The sequence below is a fragment of the Siphateles boraxobius genome, unplaced genomic scaffold (assembly GCF_051911475.1).
Source record: "Siphateles boraxobius isolate OS27281-9 unplaced genomic scaffold, OSU_SipBor_1 31, whole genome shotgun sequence".
Classification (NCBI taxonomy): domain Eukaryota; kingdom Metazoa; phylum Chordata; class Actinopteri; order Cypriniformes; family Leuciscidae; genus Siphateles; species Siphateles boraxobius.
The window spans coordinates 11,671,074-11,696,411 of record NW_027508931.1 but is presented as its reverse complement, the minus strand read 5'-3'; the positions used below and the strand labels follow the sequence as shown (position 1 = coordinate 11,696,411).

At 38.3% G+C, this 25,338-nt stretch overlaps 1 protein-coding gene and 1 long non-coding RNA gene across 4 annotated transcripts in view; one reads left to right on the top strand and one right to left on the bottom strand.

Moving 5' to 3' along the window:
- glg1b (golgi glycoprotein 1b) overlaps nucleotides 1–25,338 on the top strand; it is a 157,053-nt gene that overhangs the window by 111,670 nt on the left and 20,045 nt on the right. For all 3 annotated transcript variants that reach the window (XM_077193855.1, XM_077193854.1, XM_077193857.1), the window contains exons 7-19: nucleotides 169–240; nucleotides 487–673; nucleotides 8,714–8,928; nucleotides 10,155–10,276; nucleotides 14,482–14,583; nucleotides 15,473–15,626; nucleotides 17,574–17,711; nucleotides 17,821–17,907; nucleotides 18,775–18,837; nucleotides 18,918–19,031; nucleotides 22,622–22,710; nucleotides 23,044–23,161; nucleotides 23,331–23,423. In XM_077193855.1, the coding sequence (XP_077049970.1) occupies nucleotides 169–240; nucleotides 487–673; nucleotides 8,714–8,928; nucleotides 10,155–10,276; nucleotides 14,482–14,583; nucleotides 15,473–15,626; nucleotides 17,574–17,711; nucleotides 17,821–17,907; nucleotides 18,775–18,837; nucleotides 18,918–19,031; nucleotides 22,622–22,710; nucleotides 23,044–23,161; nucleotides 23,331–23,423 (1,554 nt within the window). The remainder of the gene's footprint in view (nucleotides 1–168; nucleotides 241–486; nucleotides 674–8,713; nucleotides 8,929–10,154; nucleotides 10,277–14,481; nucleotides 14,584–15,472; nucleotides 15,627–17,573; nucleotides 17,712–17,820; nucleotides 17,908–18,774; nucleotides 18,838–18,917; nucleotides 19,032–22,621; nucleotides 22,711–23,043; nucleotides 23,162–23,330; nucleotides 23,424–25,338) is intronic.
- Nucleotides 4,639–7,396, bottom strand: LOC143696950 (uncharacterized). The gene is made up of 2 exons (XR_013186096.1): nucleotides 7,155–7,396; nucleotides 4,639–4,720 (listed from the first exon to the last, which is right to left on the bottom strand). It is a non-coding gene; the product is annotated as an uncharacterized LOC143696950 (long non-coding RNA).

Here is a 25,338-nt window from a genome sequence, read left to right as displayed (position 1 = left end):
GAGTCAGAATGACAGGATTAGACCACATAGCTGCTTTGTGTAGGAGATGTGGGCCGATGTGTTGATGTGTGCACATATCACGTATGATCATGAAGTGTTGAATATCTCCCCGTTGACCTGTCAATGCTTAACATTTTATTGCTGTTTTTTTTGTTTGTTTTTTTTCAGACCCAAGTGGGAGAAGGCAGAGTGTACAAATGCCTGTTCAACCATAAATTTGAGGAAGCAATGTCAGAAAAGGTGCGGCACATCTATAGTTATTGATATTATGGAAATTAAACGCATAATTATTCAATGTAAATGCAAATTTAATAGAAACAAGGTTTTTTTTTGTTTTGTTTCTCAACAGTATGTGCATTAAATGTCAGTGTGGGAGGATAGTTTCTGAATTGAAGTCATAGTCTAGAAGAACCCACATAAATGTTGGTGGTCAGTTTAGTGTATGTTTGTCCTCTCCGTGCACTTAATAAGCATCTCTGTCCACAGTGCAGAAACGCCCTGACAACTCGGCAAAAGCTCATTGCTCAAGATTATAAAGTCAGTTACTCCCTTGCAAAGGCCTGTAAGGCCGACTTACGCAAATATCATTGTAACCCGGACACCAGCATGCCCCGAGCACGAGAGGCCAGACTCTCCTACCTCCTCCTCTGCCTGGAATCTGCTGTTCACAGAGGTCTGTTTATATACATCTATTCACCCCAAATCTGGGTATGTTTGTAGCAGAATACTACAATTGTACTCATGCTACATTTTATTTTTATTTTTTGTGGTACCATTTCATTTTAGTTTTTATTGTATTTTGTTTTATTTTACGCTCAAAGTTCAAAGCAAAGGAAGATATTTGCTTTTAAAGAATTCGTTTTTTAAGGACTACAACAAACAGCTAGTAGGGACTACACAATATTCCTCCCGGGTTAGTGACATCACTAACCCTAAAATGTACATAAACCCCGTCCCCGGGAACACGCAGTCCGTGTTGAGAAGAGGAAGAGTTGTTGTAGTAGAGCACATTTGTGAGTCTGCTCAAGCTGTCGCATCCGTCTTTTCACATGCAATACAGCACGTAACACAAATGCAATAGCATGTCACTCTGTAGGCATCTTACAACAGTTCCCACACTATTGATTTTATAGAATATCATGACAGAATATGCTAATCAAAGTCTTGAAGATAGTTAACCCCACACCAGCAACATAAATTCATCAACTAACCATTCAGAAACGTCCTGTTGCATTCTAGATGTTGTCTCTCCATCATTGTCCGACTCCAGGTTATGTTCAAACTTTTCTATTAAACAAAATGTTATTACAGCACAATAGATTAATGCAAGTTATTGACACTTCTTTTTTTACAATAAGACCAAACCAAGGAAAATACACATCAACTAAAAGAGGAGAAATAATTAATAATAATAAAAAAATGAAATAAATAAATAAATAATAGGAAAAAGGAAAATACAAATTATCGAAAATTATAGTAATACAAGTAGGTAATATACAATACTTATGTATTAACCAGGAAGTAGTGTTTTAAGAGAATTAAAGCAAGCTATAAAGGGATGCCATTTACTGAAGAAATTGCTTTTCCGAGAAGTTCTTACTTTTTCCAGTTTAAAAAAAAACATGGTATCCACTAGCCATTGGGGGGTTGTTGGAGGCTTATTAGATTTCCAGTGGAGCAGAATACGGCACCTAGCTAACAAGGAGTAGGGAACATCCAGTTGTTTGGAATTGAAACTGAATTGGAAACTGAGACCAGATTTTTGGTACCCCAAAGATTTATATGGTGGGGCAAACATAAATTCTAATTTTTAACACTTTAGACATAATTGTAAAATAATTGACCCAAAAATTTTGCAATGTAGGACAAGTAAAAAACATATGACTGAAATTGCACAAAGGTGCATGACATCTGTCACATCTGTCTTCAACATTAGGAAATATTTTAGATAACCTGGCCTTGATTTATTCTGTTTAGTACTTTAAAATGAATGAGACCAAGAAGTGCACAAATTGTACTAGAACGTATTCTGTCCAGTGCGCCCGCCCACCAGTCCTCTTCAAAACTTTCTCCCAACTCCCCCTCCCACGCTCTTTTAGTTCTGTCAATAGAACAGTCACTTAAACCTAAAAGGCAACCATAAATTCTTGAAACTTGTGATGCGAATTGAGTTGTAGGAACTCTTCCCAAACTAGCATCGGGGGCAGAGATGGGTAACTAGAAAATAAGGTAGCAGAGCAGTGTCTAATCTGCAAAATTAGACACGGTCTAATTGGGACTCTGACAACTCCAAATCGGAAGATAACTGTACATAACTACAACATGTGCCATCTCTGTGCAGGTCTTGAAAACATCTCAAGCCTTTTGCATGCCACTGCTTAAATACAGGATCAGAAAGAAACATGTGGGAAACATGATTTTCAAATAGTGGCATCAATGTTGAGGCAGAATTGAATTTAAAGTGTTGCCTAAACTGGCACCAAATCCAAAGTGTAGATACAACAACTGGGTTATGTGTCAAGGAGGCCGAAGAGACATTACAGGATAGGGGTGAAGTAAGCAAAGCCAACGGAGAGGTAACTCTACATGCATTTTCTTCCAATCTGCACCATGTTTTAGTGGACGAACTAAGCCAAAATGTTATTTTATGAATATTTACTAACCAATAGTAAAACATGAAATTAGGTAAAGAAAGCCCACCATTCAGTTGGCATCTTTGAAGCAACGATTTCCGAATTCTGAGCACTTTACCACCCCAAAAAAGTCAGTCACAATCTGGTCGATAGATTTAAAAAAACTGTTTAGGGAGAAACCAAGGAAGGCACTGAAAAGCAAAAAGAAACTTGGGCAACACATTCATTTTCACTGCATTAATCCAACCTATCAATGATAGAGGCAGATTATGTCGTGGCTAATTGATGGTCTGTAGTTTTCAAAGCCTTCTAGAAATAAGTCTTCAAAAAGCTTTCAGAGTCGAAGTTCCATGTCTCAGAAGAAGTAACTTTATTGAGCAATTCAACAAAGTGAGATGTTCAGCTAAGTCATCTGATCTTACAGTGGTCAGTACATAGGTCTTATACCTTTTTCTTATCGCCAGTGTCCAATTAGCATTTGTACCGTTATCTCTTACACATTGCTCCTCCTCGGTATCACGCCACAATTAAGATCACATGCTCCGAGGCCTTATTTCTATTGGTAGCATAATATCACATGTATAGTTTTTTAAAAATTACATCATACATGTTTTTAGTACCTTCCCGTACCTTCCACCAACGTCATCTATGCATTACATGGGTTTTTAGGTACTTTTCCATCTCTACATTGCCCTATGGCCTACTTTTTCTGCTTAACATTACAGCATTCAAACTCAAGCATCAGATAGAGGAGGGCTGGCGAGATTCTCCAACACATCCCCCCTTTGGGACTAACTCTAGTCCCACCTTCACATCATTCTTACCCAGAATGTATCTCCATGAGCAGGCCTCTCTCTTGTCTAACCAACATGGTCAATTTAGACCATCCATTCATTCTACCAATAGACCTGTTATCACAGAGGTACACCCTGGAGGAATAGTAAGACCAAACATCTCCAACCCCATTTGTCTAGAGTGGAGTAAAAGATCTCACCTTCCTGTCAAACCATCACTTTTATAGGGATAGAGCAGCTTCAAATACTCAGTGTATTCATCATACAGTGTATAGACCTGAAGTCACAATTCGTCCCACGATGCCAGAGGAACCATGCAGGCGCTTCCGGTGGCCTGTGGTGCTATCTGGGTTGCTCCATCATTGCCAGAGGTGCCCTGGCAGTGCCTAGGGCGCTATCTGGTGGTGGAGCAGACAGCGGGTTTTTAAACCACCAGTTGAGTCTGCCCTTTGCCCGTTCCAATAGTTTAAATGCACATAATGTCAAGGCTTCTAGGTTTGTTACAGTAATATATATTCAAAATGTAAAAAGTGAATAAAGTGATTCAAGAATAATAATAAACACACTCATCTTTCCTTCAGATTTTACTGCATTACCTCATATCATGGGCAATAACCTGTTTCAAACCTTCTATTATCTCCCTCAGTCTCCCATTCTAAATTGTGACAGTAGTGTGATTATATATGCATGCTTCAATATGATTATAAGTATAGAATATACAGGACGGGGGTACTTAAAAATAAATGCATGACTGCCCATCTAACTACCTCCCTACTCTACCCTTGCATGTTCTAATAAGCTCCCTAGTTTTACCCCAAAAAGAAAGACAGAGTATTACTAACTCCCTCTCTTATCAAAAACAGAGTTAAAAACTTTAAAACCCCAAAACAACAGGTACCCCCAATCCTTTTACCTTCTTTTCAAAGGCTTCCTTACTAGAACTCACCTAGTTCATTCAGGCCTGGTCCAATTGGGTACACTCTTGAGTTGCACCCAATGTCAACTCTTTCTCGTTTAACTGATACATTGATCATCTGTTTGGCTGAGGTCATTGACCGAGCAGCAGCACTGGCCAACATGGATCTAAGGAAAGGTATAACACAGCAGAACAACAGAAGAAAAACAAGACAACCACAGCTATTATTATTCCCACCTTAATCAACCATTCTTTCCAGGCTCCAGATACAGAATCAAACCAGTATCCAATATCCCTGTCTCTTCCCGCATTTTCAGCAACCTCTTGTCTTAGAACCTTCAGTTTCTTCATGGCCCTAGTGAAAGTTCGATCAGGGGCTGTGTTATTAGGAATAAAGGTGCAGCAGTCAGTCCCAAACATTACACATACTCCTCCTTTGTCTGCCAATAACCAATTCAGAGCTTGTCTGTTTTGCCATGTCATTTTACTGGTGTATTTTAATTGGTGGCCTAGAGCCTCAAGTACAACCCCAAATCAGAAAAAGTTGGGACATTTTGTAAAATGCAATTAAATCAAGAATCTGTAATTTGTTCATTCTATTTAACATTTTATTAGCTGACAAAAGTACAAAGAAATTTTGACCAACACTGACCCACATAATTGTATTTGATTTTGGTGGCTGCAACACACCCCAAAAAGGTTGCGACAGAGACCAAATAAAAGTGAAAAGATTATCCAAATTAGATTATCCAAGTATTTTGAAACAGTCCACACTGAGCAGGTGAATTGGTAATAGTTGAGGGTATCATGTTTGGGTGTAAACGTGCTTCTCAGTCTTTTTAAGCAAAGATGAGTCATGGCTCATCACTTTGTGCCAAATATCATGAGAGAATTGTCAAACAATTTAAAAAATCACATTTCTCAATGCAAGATTGCAAAGAATTTATGTCTTTTATCATCTTCCATACATAATATTGTCACAAGATTGAGGGAATCCAGAGAAATCTCAGTCTGTGTAGGGCAAGGCAGTAGACCTCTGTTGAATGTGCGTGACCTTTGAGCCCTCAGATGACATTGCACAAGATACCATCATGCTAATCCGTTAAATACAGACACATGTGCTCAGGATTAATTTGGAAATCCGTTTTCACTGAACACAGTCTGACGCTGCATCAACAAATGCCACTTGAATCTCTGTTACGCAAGGAGAAAGCTTTACATCAGTTCTATGTGGAGATGCCGGCGAGTTCTCTGGGCCTGAGCTCATCTCAGATGGTCTAGAAGACAGTGGAAATGTGTGCTGTGGTCAGATGAGTCCATGTTTCAGCTTGTTTTTGGGAGAAAATGGACATCGAGTTCTCAGTCCCAAAGACGAAAGGGACCAAACAGACTTTCACCAGCGACAGGTGCAAAAGCAAACATCTGTGCTGGTATTGAGGTGCATCATTGCAAACGGTATGGGTAACTTGCATTATTGTGAAGGAACCATTGACATGGAGGCATGTATTTGGATTGTACAGAGACATAAACTGCCATCAAGATGACATCTTTCCTGGGAAGCAAGACAATGCCAGGCCTCATTCTGCACATGCTAAAACTGAGTGGTTTCTAGACACTCTGCACCATAGAAGGGATGTGCCTGCCTGTTTACTGCAGTCCAGATATGTCTCTTATGGAAAATGTATGACCCATCATGAAAAGAAGAATCAGGTAATGATGACCACAGACTGTTGAGCGGCTGTCTTGTATCTGACAAGATTGGGCAAATATTCCACTAGCAAAACTCCAACAATTAGTATCCTCAACTCCCAAATGATTAAATAGTGTAATTAAAAGGAAAGGTAAAGTGACACAGTGGTAAACATGTCTCTGTCCCAACTTTTTTGGGGTGTGTTGCAGCCATCAAAATCAAAATTATGTTGGTCAGTGAAAACATTGAAAAACTTATCTTTGTACTTTTGTCAGTTAAAAAAAGGTTAAAAAGAATGAACAAATAACAGATTCTTGATTTTATTGATTTTTCTGATTTGGGGTTGTATGTCATCTGTATAATTGATAAATCTTTGCTGATTGTAATGCATGTAATTTATCCATTAATTTTAATAACTTTTATTTTCCATTTTTTATAATTCTTTTTATATTTTTTTTCTTATTCTGGTCTTTTCAGATCTTACTACAGTCTCTCACTAATTGGTTCAAGTGTCTTTTGCTTCCTAGTGTATCACTGATTTATGACTGGTTAATGTACTTCTTGGCAGAATGCCCAGAAAGACCAAAGACTCCCTTCTCTCTCTGTCTCAATCCTTTCTACTATAAGTTTATATTTTTTAGTTTATCTTAATTGTTTAACCTTATTTTATTCTTTATTTCTCTATATAAAAGCCTTTATAACAACTAATGCACTTTTTGCATAAATCTCTTAAATAATAAGTTTTCTACTTGTATTTTTTCCCCTTTTCCCCTCTATTTTTGTGCACACTACTTCAACACCACACTTTTTCTCTTTAAAGACAAACAAACAATTAAACAGTGTACTTTTTACACTGTTGGCGCCTACGCACTTCTTGCGTTAATAGACAACGTACTTCTTACGCTGTGAGCGTACTTTTTACGCTACGTCCTTCTTGCGTTTTTAGACAAACAAACACACAGCAGCTTCTCTGGACCTGGAAATCAGACTCTCCCTTCCCTTATTTTATCTCTCAGTCGTTTAGGTTCTTTTGCAGTGAGATTTATAATTTAAAGCAGTCACCAAGCGTGTTAGCTTACCAGAGGCAATTCACAAAACAAATATAGGCAAAAATTGCTTACCTTATTTCTTTTGGCCGGCCTTTGTTTTGTGAATGCCGCTGTCAGCGCCCACACCACAGCGACCTCCTGACCCCAAGCCTGCTCCTGGCTGCCTCGCCAATTATGGCTAATTGATGGTCTGTAGTTTTCAAAGTCTTCTAGAAATAAGTCTTCAAAACGCTTTCAGAGTTGAAGTTTATAAAAGTATTAAAGTAACTTTATTGAGCAATTCAACAAAGTGAGATGTTCAGCTGAGTCATCTGATCTTACAGTGGTCAGTACATAGGTCTTATACCTTTTTCTTATCGCCAGTGTCCAATTAGCGTTTGTACCGTTATCTCTTACACATTGCTCCTCCTCGGTATCACGCCACAATTAAGATCACATGCTCCGAGGCCTTATTTCTATTGGTAGCAGAATATCACATGTATAGTTTTTTAAAAATTACATCATACATGTTTTTTAGTACCTTCCCGTACCTTCCACCAACGTCATCTATGCATTACATGGGTTTTTAGGTACTTTTCCATCTCTACATTGCCCTATGGCCTACTTTTTCTGCTTAACATTACAGCATTCAAACTCAAGCATCAGATAGAGGAGGGGTGGCAAGATTCTCCAACAATTGCTCAACCACTGAAAATCAGACTTGCTCTGTTCTAATAATGGGATGAAATTACCAGATACAAGAGAGGACATAGAATGAGTGATATTGATGCCAAGGTATTTAAATCTTGTTCTGCTTAGTGTAAATGGAACATCTGACTGCAAAAGACCCATAGCCAATGCATTAATCGGGAAACACTCACTTTTTTGGAGATTTATTTTGTATTCAGAGAAAGAGCCACATTTTTGCAACATGGATAGAAAAACTGAAAAATGTAGAATTGGATTAGACGCACGTAATAGTAGATCATCAGCATAGTGTGACCGATTCCAGTTTAAAGATAAAAGGCAGAACAGTTTCTGATATTCAGTGCTTGTCTGCGAGGTCTAGTCTTTGAGGTAATCAGAGCTGCTAACAGACAGACACACACACACACACACACACACACACTCAAAAGCTCTTGAAGCGCCACCCTCTGTGTCGAAAGCAGCAGCTCATTTGTATTTAAAGGGACACACACAAAACGACCATTTTTGCTCACCCTCAAAAAGGGACAATTTTAACATGCTAAAAAAAATGATCTGTGGGGTATTTTGAGCTAAAACTTCACATACCTCTGGGGACATCAGAGGCTTATTTTACATCTTGTAAAATGGGGCATTATACCACCCCTTTAAATATTCAGTGAATATTAGCACCCCTTTTATTTTTGTAGTGTGCAAATTGTATACAGTATACAACTCAAGAGTTAGTCTGCACAAAATACATTCATAGAGCACACTGCGTTTTTAAAAAAATCATTACATACTGTATACTGTGCAGTATGCCATAAACAATGTGCTAGAATTCTATACCAGGCATATAGTTTCTTTTCTTTCATGCATGTTTCTCTGTTATTTATTGATTTTCTGCAACCTAATAAGCTTGTCCATTGTTCTGTTGCTTCCCGTGGTTTTCACCGCTGTCATTTCAGGCCGTACGGTGACCGGAGACTGTCAGGGTGAGATGCTGGACTACAGACGCATGCTAATGGAGGATTTCTCTCTGAGTCCTGAGATCGTGTTGCATTGTCGAGGAGAGATCGAGACGCACTGCTCAGGACTGCACCGCAAGGGCCGAACCCTCCACTGCCTTATGAGAGTTGCCCGCGGGGACAAGGGCATGGTGGACAACCTCTGTCAGACAGCAGTAAGAAACGTTGGGATTGTGGGAAAGGGTATTGGATGTTTAATAGTACTTTTTAAACAAGTAATCATTTAAATAGGTTTAATTCTACTTTTCAGTATGCTCAGGCTGTATTTATTTGGTCAAACAGAATAAAAACATTTGTGAAATACTATTACAATTTACACTGCAAAAACTCAAAATCTTGCCAAGTATATTTTTCTAATTTCTAGTCAAAATATCTAGTCACACTTAATATAAGACAAAATCACCTAAAGAGCAAGAATTAAGTGAGAAAAAGGAGCTTGTTTTTAGACAGTGCATCTTGAATATCTTGTTAAGTGAAACTGTCTTGAAAATATCTTGTTTTGAGTCATATCTGTGATGAAACTAGCTTTTTTGACATGTCATAAGGTTTTTAAGCTCCTGTGTTATTTGTAAAAGATGAATCGTCTTGTTTCAAGAAATAGACTTAACTTGAATTGAGACAACAAATCTGCTTTATTGAAAACGGCAGGTCATGCCCAACTCACAACAACTCACAATGCACAGTACAGTGTGGCTATTTTTCTTACATTTCCATCAAACCATGTGCATGTGATGTGAAAAAATAAAGTAAAAGGAAGTAAAAATAAATGCTGTCATACAGTGTTTGTCAGTGTTTAAAAAAATAAATCGCTCCCAAATACCCACACTCAATACAGACTCAAGAATGATGTTTGATGATGTCTGTGAGATCATACTTCAGTGGAATGTACTTGCTATTATTGAAGTTTACATGTGTATAATCAACAAGCTTTTCAGCATCAATGAAAATATTTGCTTGAGCTAGGTCGGGAACTTCGGGAACTGTTTTCTATTTGAATATATTTTCAAATGTAATTTATTCCTGTGATGTCAAAGCTGATGTCAAAAATGTTCAGCATCATTACTCCAGTCTTCAGTGTCACATGATCCTTCAGAAATCATTCTAATATGATGATTTGCTGCTCAAAAAGCGTTCCGTATTATTGTTGAAAACATTTATTTTTGTGGAAATTGTGATACTTTTTCTCAGGATTTTTCAATGAATAGAAAGTTCAAAGGAACAGCGTATTATTATTATTATCATTATTATTATTATTTATTTATTTATTTTTGTAACATTATAAATGTCTTTACTGTCACTTTTGATCCATTAATGTGTCCTTGCTGAATAAAAGCATTTCTTTCTTCCAAATTTCAAACTTCTCCAAACTTCTGTCCTGTAGCTGCAGACTCTTATCCAGTCAGCAGACCCCGGCACCGATTATCGGATTGATCGCGCTTTGAACGAAGCCTGTGAGTCTGTGATCCAGACAGCCTGCAAACACATCCGTAGCGGAGACCCTATGTGAGTCAAAGTGCATTAATATAGTGTAAATACTTTCAAGAAATGGTGTCCCATTTCCCTCCAGGGGAAACGGTAACTGTAGTTGGTGATTTAAGATTCCTGTCGAGATTATTCCACTTGGCTTCATGCTTTGTTTAATTCTTCAATACTGTCCGGTTATTGAGTTCCCTTTCGTTGTCACTACGAGTTCCGTTGTGACGACGAATGGGGTTTTGCTTAGAAAGCCTATCAACTTCGAGTATACAAAACGAGCCAATGGCAAAGAAATGCCATGGGTCTGCGGAATTTGCATGGCACAACTCCGCCCCACCTCGTGGGTATAAAAGGAAGACGCCGGCAACATGCAGATATGTTTTCGCTTCGGAGCCAATAGTATTCTTCACTCCACAAGCCATTCTGAGATCAACTCTCTTCACTCTTCGAGACAAGCTTCTCTCCAGGTGTTCAGGTGTTGGTGTGACGGCGATTCCCAGCGAGTTTCGCATTGCCTGCTGATCTGTGCAGTGGTTTGCCAGTCGTGTGTTTCTCCCTGGTCACTTCAGCATCTGCAGAGTTTTCCCTCTCACAAAAAGAGCTTGCACGCGGCACGTCTTTTTAAAGATGCATTGAAAATGCCCGTGCACTTCTGGGTGTGGTAGTCTGGTTAACCTGCTGTTGGGCGTGAACGCTGCTCGTGCGTGTGGGCTAAAAATAGATCGCGCTTGGGCAGCGTTCATGGATGTGTCATGTTTCATTGCGGGAACATGACCATCGCAATGTTGCGTTCGAAACTCAATGACCTCTTTAGAGTGAGAGTCCCCTCATCCACACCCCAATCTATTTTCTCTACACGAGGAAATATTTTGGCTGGTGGCCAGGAAGGCCAATAGGCAGTTGATGTGGGAAAAAAAACGACGCTTTCTCCTCGGTCCACACACACCTCTCTCACATTGCAACCCGTGCGGTTTCCGGATGAGATCGCTGACCAGTCGCATTCAGTGGACGTCGTCTGGCCCAGCAACTCATTCGGTGCCCTGGCAGATGAAACCATGTCTATCGCCGCATCACAATGTGGGCTGGAGTCCTCTTGAGATGAGGATTCAGCTGTGCTGCCGCCTTCGGGTGTGCCAGCATTGCCGAGTCTGATCCAGTGTTGACAGGCAAGCTTTCCCGGCACGATTGGTTTTGGAGGCGGCGCCTGCTGACACCAGCACCCGCCCTCAATTCCTTTCTTCCCGGACGTGCATGAAGAGGTCATGAGATCATGGTCTCCTTTGACGTTTCGCGACTGCTCAGCGGCCTCTTAAGCCTTCTCTGCCCTCGCAGGGGCCGCAGCCAAGGGTACGCTGGGGTTCCCCCCGTGGAGTGTTCTGTGGCTACACATCTGTGTCCCCACAGCGCCTCCACCTGGTGTGGTGACCCTAAGCACCTGTCCAATGCCTGTAGGTTTTTTGTCTACTCCGGTGGCAAAGACCTATAGAGCTGCGGGGCAGGCTGCCGCCTCACTGCATGCTATTGCCATCCTTCAGGGTGCTCAATGACATGCACGAGGGTAGAGCTGATTCAGGGCTCATCCAACAGCTGCATGCCGCCACCGACCTCGCTCTGAGCGACGAAGGTGATCGCACGCTCCCTGGGTCAGGTGATGTCCACATGGGTGGTCAGACTTCTCTGGCTTAACCTGGTTGATATATGCGAGGCTGAGCGAACCCGATGCCTCAACTCCCTCTTATCCCAGACTGTCCTCTTTGGCGGCGCGATCGAGGCCGCCCAGAAGCAGACTGAGGCTATAAAACATTCTGCCCCGACACCCTGCGGCTCAAAATCCTTAGCCTGCTCACCGCCGAGGGTGCACTTCTGCGACCTCATCCCTCCCGCCCGGCCCCAGCAGCAGCCTTCATCGGGCCTCGCTGTGGAGGTGGTCGCAGGAAGGCATCCCAGCCCGCTCCGCGCCCCGCTAATGCCAGGCTAGCGGCGCCGCTGAGTGGGCTGCTCAGAGATGGGGTGCGCCGAACCGATACTCGGTATCGATATTGCTCCGATACTACCAATATGTGCCGGATCGGGTATCGGCCAGACGAGACCATCCAAACCCGATATTGTGCGTATGTTATTGTTATACAACACAAAACGCACAAAAACATTATAAAGCACCATAATGTTTTCATGTACTATATTCAAAGTTTTCTGAAGCAATTCCATATGGTTTAATGTGAGGTACAGATTTAAGTCGTTAAATAAATTTTCACCTAAGTGCTTCCCTCCGCTGCGGCTGTCAGTCATTCTCCATTCGGCACTCAAACAGTGCGTTGCGCTCGGTTACGACAGTCAACACGATGAAACTCTCTCCAAGATGAGTCAATGTTCCTATTATTATTCTGTAGATAAAGCACGGGATGCACATAAGCGTTTCATGCCGCTGTGAATTGGAGCCTTTCATATTACTTTTGCGCAATGGCAGTTTATTGATAGCCTTAGTTGTTCTGTCCAATCTATCATATGTTGCTGCTTCATTTAAAAAGTTGTGCTTCAAATTTTAAAAGAAATGTCTTTTAATTATACAGTATATATTTTGTCTGTATATTGGTTTAAGTAAGGAAAATAATATTTAAGTCAAGCTTGATGCCTTACACAAAAGAATAATCAGTCTCTTCCCCACAGTGAGGCATACAGATACAGTTTATTTGGTAAATCGGCACTGTTTTTTTAATTATTATTTTAGTATTGGATCGGTACTCGGTATCGGCCAATACTGAATCCCAGGTATCAGAATCGGTATCGGAGGCAAAAAAGGCGGATCGTGATCGTGTCTATTGCCTCGAGTTGCTGGCAGTACGCCTTGTTCTGCACCGCTCTCTTGCGTTGCTCAAAGGTCAACACGTACTAGTCAGCTCAGACAATGCCGCGTAGCATACATTTACCGTCAAGGTGGTCTACGCTCCCGCCGTATGTCACAACTCGCCCGCCACCTCCTCTTATGGAGTCAGAAGCATCTGAGGTCGCTTCGAGACAATATTTTCCCGGAGCCCTGAACTTTACAGCCTACGAGCTCCCACGGCTTCAGCCCCTCCCTGGAGAATGGCGACTCCATCCCCAGTCAGTTCAGCTGGTTTGGGACCAGTTCGGGGATGCCCAGGTAGTCCTGTTTGCCTCCCACGACTCGTCCCATTGCGCCCTGTTTTACTCCCTGACCGAGGGCACACTCGGCACGGACGCACTGGCACACAGCTGGCCGCGGAACCTCCGCAAGTATGCGTTCCCCCCAGTGAGCCGTCTTGCACAGACCCTGTGCAAGATCAGGGAGGACGAGGAGCAAGTCATATTGGTTGCGCCTCATTGGCCCACCCGGACCTGGTTCTCCGAACTTTCTCCTCGCGATAGCACCTCCCTGGCCAATTCCTCAGAGGAAGGACCTCCTTTCTCAGGGACAGGGCAACCTATGGCACCCTCGTCCCGATCTTGTCTATTGAGTCCAGTTATACAGTGTCCGCATTGGAAGAGACTGATAAACTAAAATGTTTATTTTTTTTATGTAATTATTTGTTTACTTTTTGTGATATTTTTGTGATTTGTCAAAATAAATTTTGCGTTGGAAGAGAATGTATGTAATACTCAAATAAAAAAGATTCTGTTAAATTCCCTTTTTTAAGTTACATACAGTCTCTTCCAATGCATTTCTTTTTTCTTTCTTTTTTTACAAATATCAAAAAAATATATATTTTTTAAAAAATCGAATAAGTTTTGGTTATATTCGTTTTAATGTATTTTTTTTATTTAGATATTAAAATTTTTACCTTTTATGTTTAGATTAATTAATAACTTTTTTGTAGAAAATGTGCTTTTTAAAGTGACTAATACTCAAAACTTTTTTAATTTTTTAAAAAAATTAATTTTTCATTAATTCGTTAATTTATTTTTTAAACGTATTTTATGATATTTGAAAATTAAATAAAAAGTAAATTAAAAAAGTAAATTTCATAAATTTGGAATGTTAAATGTATCAGTATTCAGGCGCTATTTTATTGTAAATTGTAATTTAATTCTCACTTAAATTTAATCTTTAAAACCAAAATTTCTATAACACTGTTAACATTTTTTCATACTGTACATTATAATGTTGTGATGCCTTAAATTCACTTGAAATATTCAGTGTTTTCAGTGTTTTTATTTAATTTATTTTGACAAATAGCGACACATATTTTGACAAATAGTTTGTGTGTGTGTAGGATTCTGTCTTGTTTAATGGAGCACCTTTACACAGAGAAGATGGTTCAGGACTGTGAACACCGGTTGCTGGAGCTGCAGTACTTCATCTCAAGAGACTGGAAGTAATCAACCTAAATTCCTTTTTCTTTACCTGACCTTACTGTACTTGATGACTAATGCAAAAAAAGACTCTTGAAACCCCCTTATGCTTTTAAGTAATGTTTCGAGTGTGTTTGTATAATAGCTTGTTGTTCAGTCAGTCAGAGGTCTTTGTATGTTTAATAGCTCAGCACTCGTCTGTAGTTGGATTTGCCTGCATGATGCGACCTTCCTGTGTGTTTCTCTCATCCGTTCGATTTGAGAAGGATGCCCACACAGTGCCATTATAATAAAACCATTAGATGGTCATAACTTAATTCACAGCCCATTAGATTCAAGTGGTTTTTAATTAGAGCCGTTTGAAACAGCAATTTGGTTTGATGGTCCATTGTGACAGTCTGGCCGTGTGACAGCTTTGTTTGTTACAGCCATAGAGAGACTGCTGTTTTGTTCTCTTCTGTGGCTGAATCATGACAAAAGGTGTTTGCCTTTGATGTGCCCCTTTTTTAAATGTTGATGCATGACCTGAATGTGCCCGTGAGATTAATATTTTATTAATATTTTTGTTGAAACCGTGATACAATTTTTTCAGGATTCTTTGATGAACAGGAAGTTCAAAAGAACAGCATTTATTTGAAATGGAAGTATTTTGTAAAATAATGAAAGCCTTAACTGCTTTAAGGTCGCTTTTTTTCAATTTAATGCATCCTTGCTAAATAAAAAATATTCATTACTTAAAAAAAATAGTCTTACTGACCCGGAACTTTTGAATGGTAGTGTACTTTATGCTATATGTGTACATAAACTTCAATGAAGGATTGATTTTAGGTATAAACACAATTGTGCTTTCATTTTGATAGCAGTGGTTGAGGTTAAGGTGACTGTAATTGTGACAGAATTTTTTTCCATCAGGCTTGATCCTATCTTATACCGTAAATGTCGGAACGACGCCTCCAGACTTTGCTACACACCAGGCTGGAATGAGAGCACTGATCTCATGCCTCCTGGCGCTGTGTTTTCCTGCTTGCACCGCCACGCTTACCGGACAGAAGAGCAAGGAAGAAGGGTGAGAAGCACAAATAATGGCCTTTTTTAATGAGAAACTCCGTTCTCATTAAATGGATAGTTTACCCAAGAATTTTAATTCTGTAATTTACTCACCCTTATGCCATTCCAAATCCATTAGACTATTGTTCATCTTCGAAACACAGATCTGAGAGATCACTGAGCCTCCAATGACTAGTTTATTCAACCAAAACTCTGATACTTCAAAACATTCATAAAGAGATCATAAAATAAATCCATATCCATAGACATAATCGCTTTATATGATTAACAAGTTTATTTAATGTTTTTATTTATATATAAACATTGATCATTGAACACTGTTTATTTGCAGATTTTTTGAAAAATAAACCATTAAATTGCACTTTCTGGAGAGTTTTGTCCAAAGAAATGGAGAAATTGAGTATTACATGATATGTGAAAAACTGCAAGGTTAAGAGCATATACTTTGCATTGTTGTAGTATCAACAGGTATTAGGACATTTAGCATTTACAATACTGTTAATCAGTCATCACTCGATTACACGTTGTATTACCTTGTTATGATATAGTGACCCATACAATGCGTGAAACATAATGTGCCACATGAAGAGACAGTGCAGCATATGACAGTAGCAACAGCTGAGAAGATTTGGGTCTGTGGTGACCAGGTCCACCTCACACACACTTCCTTCTCCCATTCTCTCTCTTTACTACTACAACACTCACACACACACACACACAGCCTACTCTGCATCATTTCACATCCAGGTATGCACAAGTCAAAAATAATATCAATCTATCCTTGTTGAAAGGTTGCTTGGTAGCTAAAAGTAGGTCTAGCAAGTCTTGTATGTCTCTAATTCACACAGATCAAATACAAATATGCTGAATGAATATATTGCTAGTTTATTTTGAGTAGCCAGCAAGCAGTTCTCTTGGCAGTTTGCTGATAATCGGTGTCTAAAGTAAAATGCTCAAAACATCTCCTGAGAAAAATCACATGGTCAACCTCTTGATTATTTAATTTTGATTTAGTCTTATTTTCCTTACCTTGTCATTCTAGGCCAGGGCACTTTTTGTACATTTCTGGAACTTTTGCGCGCTTCCACATCCCGCGCAACCACGGATCTCCCAGGAGGGAACATTGCTGCGTACATTTATCCGATGCGCATGCGCGAGCGGTGCGCGATCATGGTCGACTGACAAAGAGATTAAGCAGCTGAACAAGAATACGGCCGTGATTCCGATTCTCATCTCAGCTCCGACGAGACAAAATAGACACGCCATTTCAAAAATCTTTCATTTATTGTCAGAAATATGTTTTCAAAAGCATATCTTTCATCAAATTTTATGTGACATAATTTCCAGTAGGCAACTGACTGCAAACATCAGGACACAAACGAGCAGGCTTATGTGCCGGGGCTGAGCCCCGGAGAGCCCCGGCCCAATTTAACCACTGGTTACCCCCTAACTGAAGGGTTGGGGTCAGAATCCCTTGTCTCTTCAATATGAATTTATTTTATGATCTCTTTATGAATGCTCTGAAGCATCGGAGTTGTGGGTGAATAGACTTTCAATGGAGGGACAGAAATCTCTCAGATTTCATTACAAATATTTTAATTTGTGTTCAAAAGATGAACCAAAGTCGTTGGGTTTGGAACGACATGAGGGTGAGTAATTAATGACAACATTTTAATTTTTGGGTGAACTATCCCTTTAAATCACGGAAGAGACAATGGAATTAAGTTTGTTCCACTTTCTGGCTAGGAACTCCCCACTTAGGGTATTTGACCAACATACAAAAATCAACTGTGTTTGATCACTTTATATGAGAAAAGCATGTTGAATGGAGCACATTCAGTTATGGATTCAGCCATTGAATTTGCATGTCAAAACAGATGATTGAACTGGTATTCTGTCATAATATTCAACTGATGTGGAAAAATGTACTGACTCCTGTGTGCAGCTCACCAGGGACTGTAAGGTGGAAGTCCAGAGAATTCTTCACCAGAGAGCTCTGGATGTGAAGTTGGACCCTGAGCTCCAGAAACGCTGCATGACTGACCTGGGCAAATGGTGCAGCGAGAAGACAGACACTGGACAGGTAAAAAATGTGTTGAGTTTTGTGATGAAACTCCTCAGTCTTGCAGGAGGATCAGTACACGATGGGCATCTTTACCTCAGTGATTCACAGGTGTTTTTTTCTGCATCAGGAGCTGGAGTGTCTTCAGGACCATCTAGAGGAACTGGTGTCAAACTGCAGAGAAGTAGTGGGAAACCTGACAGAACTAGAATCTGAGGTATGTTTCATATCTTACTCCTCTGCAGATACACAAACCTCAGAGTTAACGGGTACATAATGCGCCTAAACGAAATTGCTTGCGAGGTAGGTACCGTTTTTCAATTCATTCAGCTTCAACTGCTTAACATACAAACGCCATTTGAAGTTTGATGGATCATTTTAGCATTAAGTGTTCTATACTTTGTATACAATTTATGCTTAATATTTTGCATATTTGCATGAATTGTGATTGGACTTGAACATTCCCATTCAACCATTCATATTTCAACATCTTGTTAAATTAGTTAAATAGGTTACTTTTATTATTGTTTTTTCTAAAATGAATACTTTTAATAGCAACGGTATGTTAAGTTGATCAAAAGTGACAGTAAAGACATTTATAAATTAACAAAAAAATGTTTCTAGTTCAGGTGAATGTTGTTTTCTTAACTTTTTATTCCTCACAGAATCCTGAATTTCTATTAAAAAAAATTATCATGAAATTTATCACAATTTCATCAAAAATATTAAAAAGCAAAAACTGTTTTTAATGTGGATAATAATAATAATAAATGTTTATTGAGTGTCAAATCAGCATATTAGAATGATTTCTGAAGGATCATGTGACTGGAGACTGGAGTAATGATGCTTCATGAAAGTTCAGCTTTGCATGAAAATATATTCAAACAGAAAACAATTATTGTAAATTAAATTGTTTTTAACAATATTAGTGTTTTTACTGTATTTATGATATTGTCGTATCAAAATATAAGTATTATATTTGATATTATTTTTATATTATATAATCTTATATCTTAAAAGATCTATAAATATATACAGATAATTGTAAGACTTCTTATATATGGCCATACTGTTGTGTTAACAGGACATTCAGATTGAAGCCCTGCTGATCCGAGCCTGTGAAGAAGTCATCCAGAATCACTGCCACGTTAGTACTGACTGCACACATCTAATTATTTCCTTTATTTATTAAATCTGAATTTCTCATTTCGGTCCCCTTCCTCCCAGGACGTAGCTGATAATCAGATAGACACAGGGAATCTTCTGGAATGCCTGGTGCAGAACAAACATCAGAGGGAAATGAATGATAAATGTGCTGTGGGCGTCACTCATTTCCAGCTGGTAAGCCAGTCACACAACCAATTTCCCAACAGTACATTTGAATGATGACAAATAAATGTTTTCCTAAATGTCATCCTGTCCCAGCCAAGATCGTACTGAATGGTTATGGGTTGGTTTGGGGTATTGATGCATGTGTTGACCATGCTAATTAATCATCCGACATTTGACTAGGCATGTGACAGTTTTCATGTTGCGATAATTGCTGAAGCTTTTATCACGGTATATGGTATTATCACGATAAATTGCACAAAAAAAAGTAGTGTCCTACTATAACAGGTTTAATAATTTTTTCTTATAACAAGAAGAACTTAACATTTAAATAAAATAATATAATACACAAAAATATATATAAAATATACAAGTGCAAAATAATTATAAAGAACAATAAGTAACCCTTTACAATAAGGTCTCATTAGTTAATATTGGTTAATGCATTAACTAACATTAACAATGAACAAATATTCCTTGATATCGTTAGCTAAAAAACAAAAACTGATCATTGTTAGTTCAGGTTTGGATTTTAACACTAGAACGGCCATGGCGGTCATTTTGACCGTTTTGAATTTTATATCTGCAATAACTTTGTTGAGAAAATAAATAAAATCCTGCCGGTACCTGACTTTTCCAAAAAGTTTCTGTATTTTCATTTAAAATGTTTTTCATATAAATTACACACAAGGAAAAAAAAAACAAATGAACATATTTACCTATTTCGGCCATAGACGGTCATATTGACCGCACTGAATTTCGCGGTATTCTTTTGTTACATTTACCGCGGTTGACCTTTGTCTCTCTCACTGTCAACAGAATATCTAAATAAGATACTTTTAGTTGTTATCTTGTTCTGAGTTATGTTGAATGGATATGAAAATATAGCCTATCTGTAGTGAATGTGTTAGGCTACATTTTCTCTTCAGTGCTCACCGTCTCAGCAGCCATATGTGTGTGCGTAACATTTCACTAGTTACTCAAATCCGTGCAAATGATGAGTTAGACGAAGCTGTCCTGAGTATACTGCTTTTTTGATCTCTTCGGCATGCATCCACATGACTTTCAATATTGCAGTGAACATAAATACTCGGTTCATTTCCACTCAATATAACAAGAAATTAAGGAAACATAATATCTCCGCTCTATTCAGCGCTGCACACACGACCATGCGTGTTTTGGACTAAACTACCCATAATTCCCTCCTGCTCGAACTACAATTTCACGTCCTTACAACATGAAAGGAACAGCTCCCTATTCCCCCTTTCTCCCACAACATATGCGATAATTGCGGTATGCGACTAATGATAGTATTATTTATAAATGTATAATTAAACTTGTTTAAATGTACAGTTTTGTGTTGTTTTGTTTTTAAAAGATATCCTAATACAATAAATACATTAATCTCTCAATTGGGTATTTATCATTAAAGATATAGAGTTTGGAATCTAGCGGTCAAAATGACCGCTTGTGGTAGTTCTAGTAGTTATGTAATTCTGGCACTTCTAGTGTAAATAATGTATTATTAAAGTTGAAACTAACATTAACTGAGATTAAAGGGGAATTTGGCAACAACAAAAGCCATTTCTTCGCTGATTTTCACTTTTGTTGTCGCATATTGTCTCAACGAGCTCCCCCTACAGCTGTGGGGCGTATATTTCACAACACTGTCATGAAAAAACTCAATTGCGGCACCCTCCTTCCCTTTTCTACCGCTGCTCATGTGCATTTATTATTATCGGAGCCGGCCAACTTTATCGTGTGGAGCCATGTCTACCGAGGTGGGTAATACATCATACACAGTATCATATGGCGTGTGTGTTTATGTCGAATTGCCGTAAAGCAGTTTGCGTTACTCGCTCGTTCTCGCTTCTCACAAGACTTCCTATTTCCAACTTACCGGGACGTTAGTCCTCATGTTGCAAGGTTGGTTTTCCGCCTGGGAATGCTGGGGGGAGCGGGGAAAGTCACCATTCTCACCTGAACAGGTTATTTAACCACCCAAATGATTACTAAATGGTTTTATTAAGTTGAAATAGTTGCCAAGTTCCCCTTTAAATATGCTTTAGAAGTATTTTTAATTGTCAGTTTATGTTATCTAATGGAGCCTTATTGTTAAGTATTAGAATAATAATAAAGAATCAGAACATTTTCAATCAATATCTAAAGCATGTTGTATTCCTAAATAGCCTGTAAGTCTTTAAGTATTAAGTATTTGGTGCTGTGATGAACACACCATTGCGAATACAAAAATCTGAATGGCTGTTTAAAACATTTAAAGCAGCACTATGCTGGATTTCTGTTTTTGTCAAACAGCGATCCCTACAGTCGCTGTAGAGTACTTGTATTTAACGTTACTGTCGTAAATACAACTCACGCAGAGCGTATCTGCACTCACGGCCTCTGCACTTCATAATAATAAAGTAGCCTACCGCATTAGGCTTACCTGAGCCTAAATGCCAGATGACATCAATAAAGTGTATCAAATACGTTGCATTATTTCGTAACAGTGTCCGTTATGATGTTGTTAGACATGATTATTGCAATTTATCATAATAGTTTGCAAATTGCGCTCATTTACACTATTTACAACATGTAGGCTTATTTATGTCCTGATAATTATGTGAGATATTGACAACTGTTCTCATGATAATCACAGGAATCAACTTTAACAATGAAAGCCTGACTGAGTGGGACTGCATAGTGCTGCTTTAATACTGTTCAGAAACAGAAAGTAGTGGTAACGGCTGCACCTCTGTTGTTTCATCAAAGCGCCATCTACTGTCAGAGAGTGAATGTGCATTTTCATTACGTCTCCTTCACTCGTTCTGCTCGTCCGTGTTGGGCTTGTTTACATCAGAGTGTGTGTGCATCTTTGAAGCAGCATACAGCGGTGTTGTGCATTTTAAATATAAAATATTCATCAAATGCATTCTAAAATCTCAATAATTCATAATAAATGATTACACACGGTATTTTAAAGTGCCCACGATAACAATACCATGCATTTTCATTATCATTATACATTGTATTACCTTATATCGGCGGCACATGTCTACATTTGACATTTTAGATTGACCACATTTTCTGAGTGAATTGTGCGTGAATATATTGTGAAAATTAACTACTATCACAATTTTTTTATATAATGCAAATAGGCTTTATATCAACATTACACTACTGTTCAAAAGTTTGGGGTCTTCAGTGTCATTACTCATTACTCGTATCACATGATCCTTCAGAAATCATTCTAATATGCTGATTTGATGCTCAAGAAACATTTCCTCTTATTAGCAATGTTGAAAACAGTTGTGCTGCTTAATATTTTTGTGGAAACCATGATACTGATGATACTACTGAAAGAACAGCATTAATTTGAAATAGAAATAATTGTAACATTATAAATGTCTTTACTATAGCTTTTTTTGATCACTTCCTTGCTGAATGAAAGCTAATAAAATAAAATAAAGATCATAGCAACCTCAAACTTTTGAACGGTTGTGTATAGCACACTGAAATAAGGTGTATTACCTAACAGTCCTTGTGAGTTTTGAGATATGGGATGTATTTTTATTTCAAGTGTATACTTGTCTACCCTATAGGTTCAGATGAAGGACTTCCGCTTCTCCTACAAGTTCAAAATGGCCTGTAAGGAGGATGTACTCAAACTCTGTCCAAACATTAAGAAGAAGTGAGTTCACAAATCCCAGATCTACATTGCTTATATGATTCGTGGCTTTTTTGCAGGTTTTGAAACATTCTGCATAAACTCGGTTTGAAATTATTATTTTTTTCAATTTTGATGGTGATTTATTTATTATATAACATCTTTCCATAGAGGCTTAAATCGTCACCGCCTCACTGTGTCTCCTCTTATTTTGGCTCTCTTGCACTTGCTTGCTTTCTCTCTGGCTGACGCTGACACATATTTATACTCTTGGACCAAATACTTTTTTTTATCCTCTGCCCTCCTAGTGTCTCTTTCACCCTCTTCATGTGTCATTTCGTGTTTATCCCACCTCAGGGCGGATGTTGTCATCTGTTTGAGCACCACAGTGAGGAACGACACGCTACAGGATGTGAAAGATCAGCGCGTGTCTCTGAAATGTCGGAAACAGCTGAAGGTGGAAGAGCTGGAGATGGTAAATTCATTTTACTCAAGTTAAATTAGACACTCAACCTAATGTTCAGACCCTCTTTCCTGTACAACAAAAGTGAACTGTGATTTTATACAATCAAGAACCTAAAAGCACCATTAAAAATAAATGACACTGAATTAAATGTCACATTCTCTGTCCTCTTCGTTTACAGTCAGAGGACATTCGACTAGAACCTGAGCTGCATGAAGCTTGTAAGAAGGATATCAACAAGCTGTGTTCCTCTGTTGCCTATGGAAATGCTCAGGTAAAGGTTTGCTTTGATCTTTTACATTTCTAGATAGCTGTATTCCCCCACCTATAGCTGCTGCATGCAGACACATGATGAAACTTGTCCAGCTAGTGAAAGAAACTTTATATAACAAGATTCCCACGGTCATGGAAGACCTGGAAATAGTAGAGAATTTTAAAGTTGAGATTTCCAGATAATGTCTTCAAATAAATTTGCTCTGCATGGAAAAGATAAAGGCTTCATTGAACCACATTTACTGTAGATTATTTATGTACATAAACTAGGATTTGTGTTAAAATAATTAAACAATAAATAAATAAAACAATTATAAATAATGCAAATAATTACATTATATAATTACAGAAGTTACAATAAATTAATGTTCTACAGGTTTTATCGATTTTTATTACCAATAAATTTACATGACTTTTCTAGTCATTTGTAATTACGGGGATTAATTTACTCAAAAATATCAATTTTAACCCAATGACATGTCTTAGAAAAAGACAAAACTGCAAAAAAATGCATTTATTTTATTAATTTTCCGTGACTTTTCCAGGTCTAAAAATCACATTTTTAAAATTCCCTCATATATGCTTGTTTTCCAAGACTGTGTGGACCCTGGTTCTTAAATAAAAATAACAATTGTGGAGGGAACAAATAAAAAATAAAATGTCAGCTTGCATCTTGATTTTTTTTTAATTTATTTATTGTTTTAGTTTTTCTGTTTTAGTTTTGTCAATAATTTTAAACCATCTTGAGTCACTTCTAAAAGGTTGTGAGGTCCCCTAATTGATAACCACTGATTTAAATCCATTGATTATAAGTATTGGTATCTAACATACAGGACAAATGGAAATCTACACCTTCAATCTCTATAAAATGATACTTAAATGACTTACTGAGTGATGATGAAAGAATGTGAAAAGTCATGGAAATCCACTGGTCAAATGTAGGAACCCTGTGGTAAAACCCTACATTACAGCCAGATGGTTTTAAAGGGATAGTTCACCCAAAAACGAAATTCTGTCATAAATTATTCATCCTGATGTCCTTCCAAACACATAAAACTTCGTTCATCTTTGGAACATAAATGAAGATCTTTTTGATGAAATCTGAGAGATTTCTGTCCCTCCATTGACAGCTATACAACTGAAAATTTGACGCTTCAAAAAGTTAATTGAGAGATTGTAACTCTAATCCAAATTTCGTTTTACGATCTCTTTATGAACTTTTTGAAGCTTCAAAGTGGTAGTTACTTAGCTGTCAACTGAGGGGCAAAAAGTTCTTAGATTTCATCATCAAGATCTTTACGGGCCTGGAACAATATGACGGTGAGTAAATGATGACATAATTTTCAGAATGTTTGGGTGAACTATTCCTTTAAGCATGTACAGTGTGTAAACATACAAAGTACAAATTATATGTAATGCTAAATGGGATTTTCCTAGCTCTTTGTAAATGCATTTTCAATTTGCCACACTCTTAACTTTCTTAACTATAAAAATGATTCCACCATAAATCATGTTGACACAACCATGAGCGCATTAACATATGACCACACACATTAACATAATTACACTTATTCAGTGGTCGGCAACCTGGCAGAGTCCCTTGTAGTAGTCATGTAACAGCAATGGCTAGCCAATCATAATGGTCTTTATAAAAAATAATGTGTGGAAATGCATTTAATCATGCCCTCTGACCTTCATGTAAATTTCACAAGAATTTTTCCTACCTTTGGCACAATTCCTGCTTTAACTACCACCTACAAAGTTCATAAAAAAGTGTCAGTTTAACTTGTTAATTTAGTGTGCTTATTATTTGAAAAAGTTAATGCATTTAGTCACGTCCCCGATGACTTTAAACGAGAAACGTTGACTAACCTTAAAGGTGCAGTAAGCGATTTCTGAGAAACACTGTTGATATT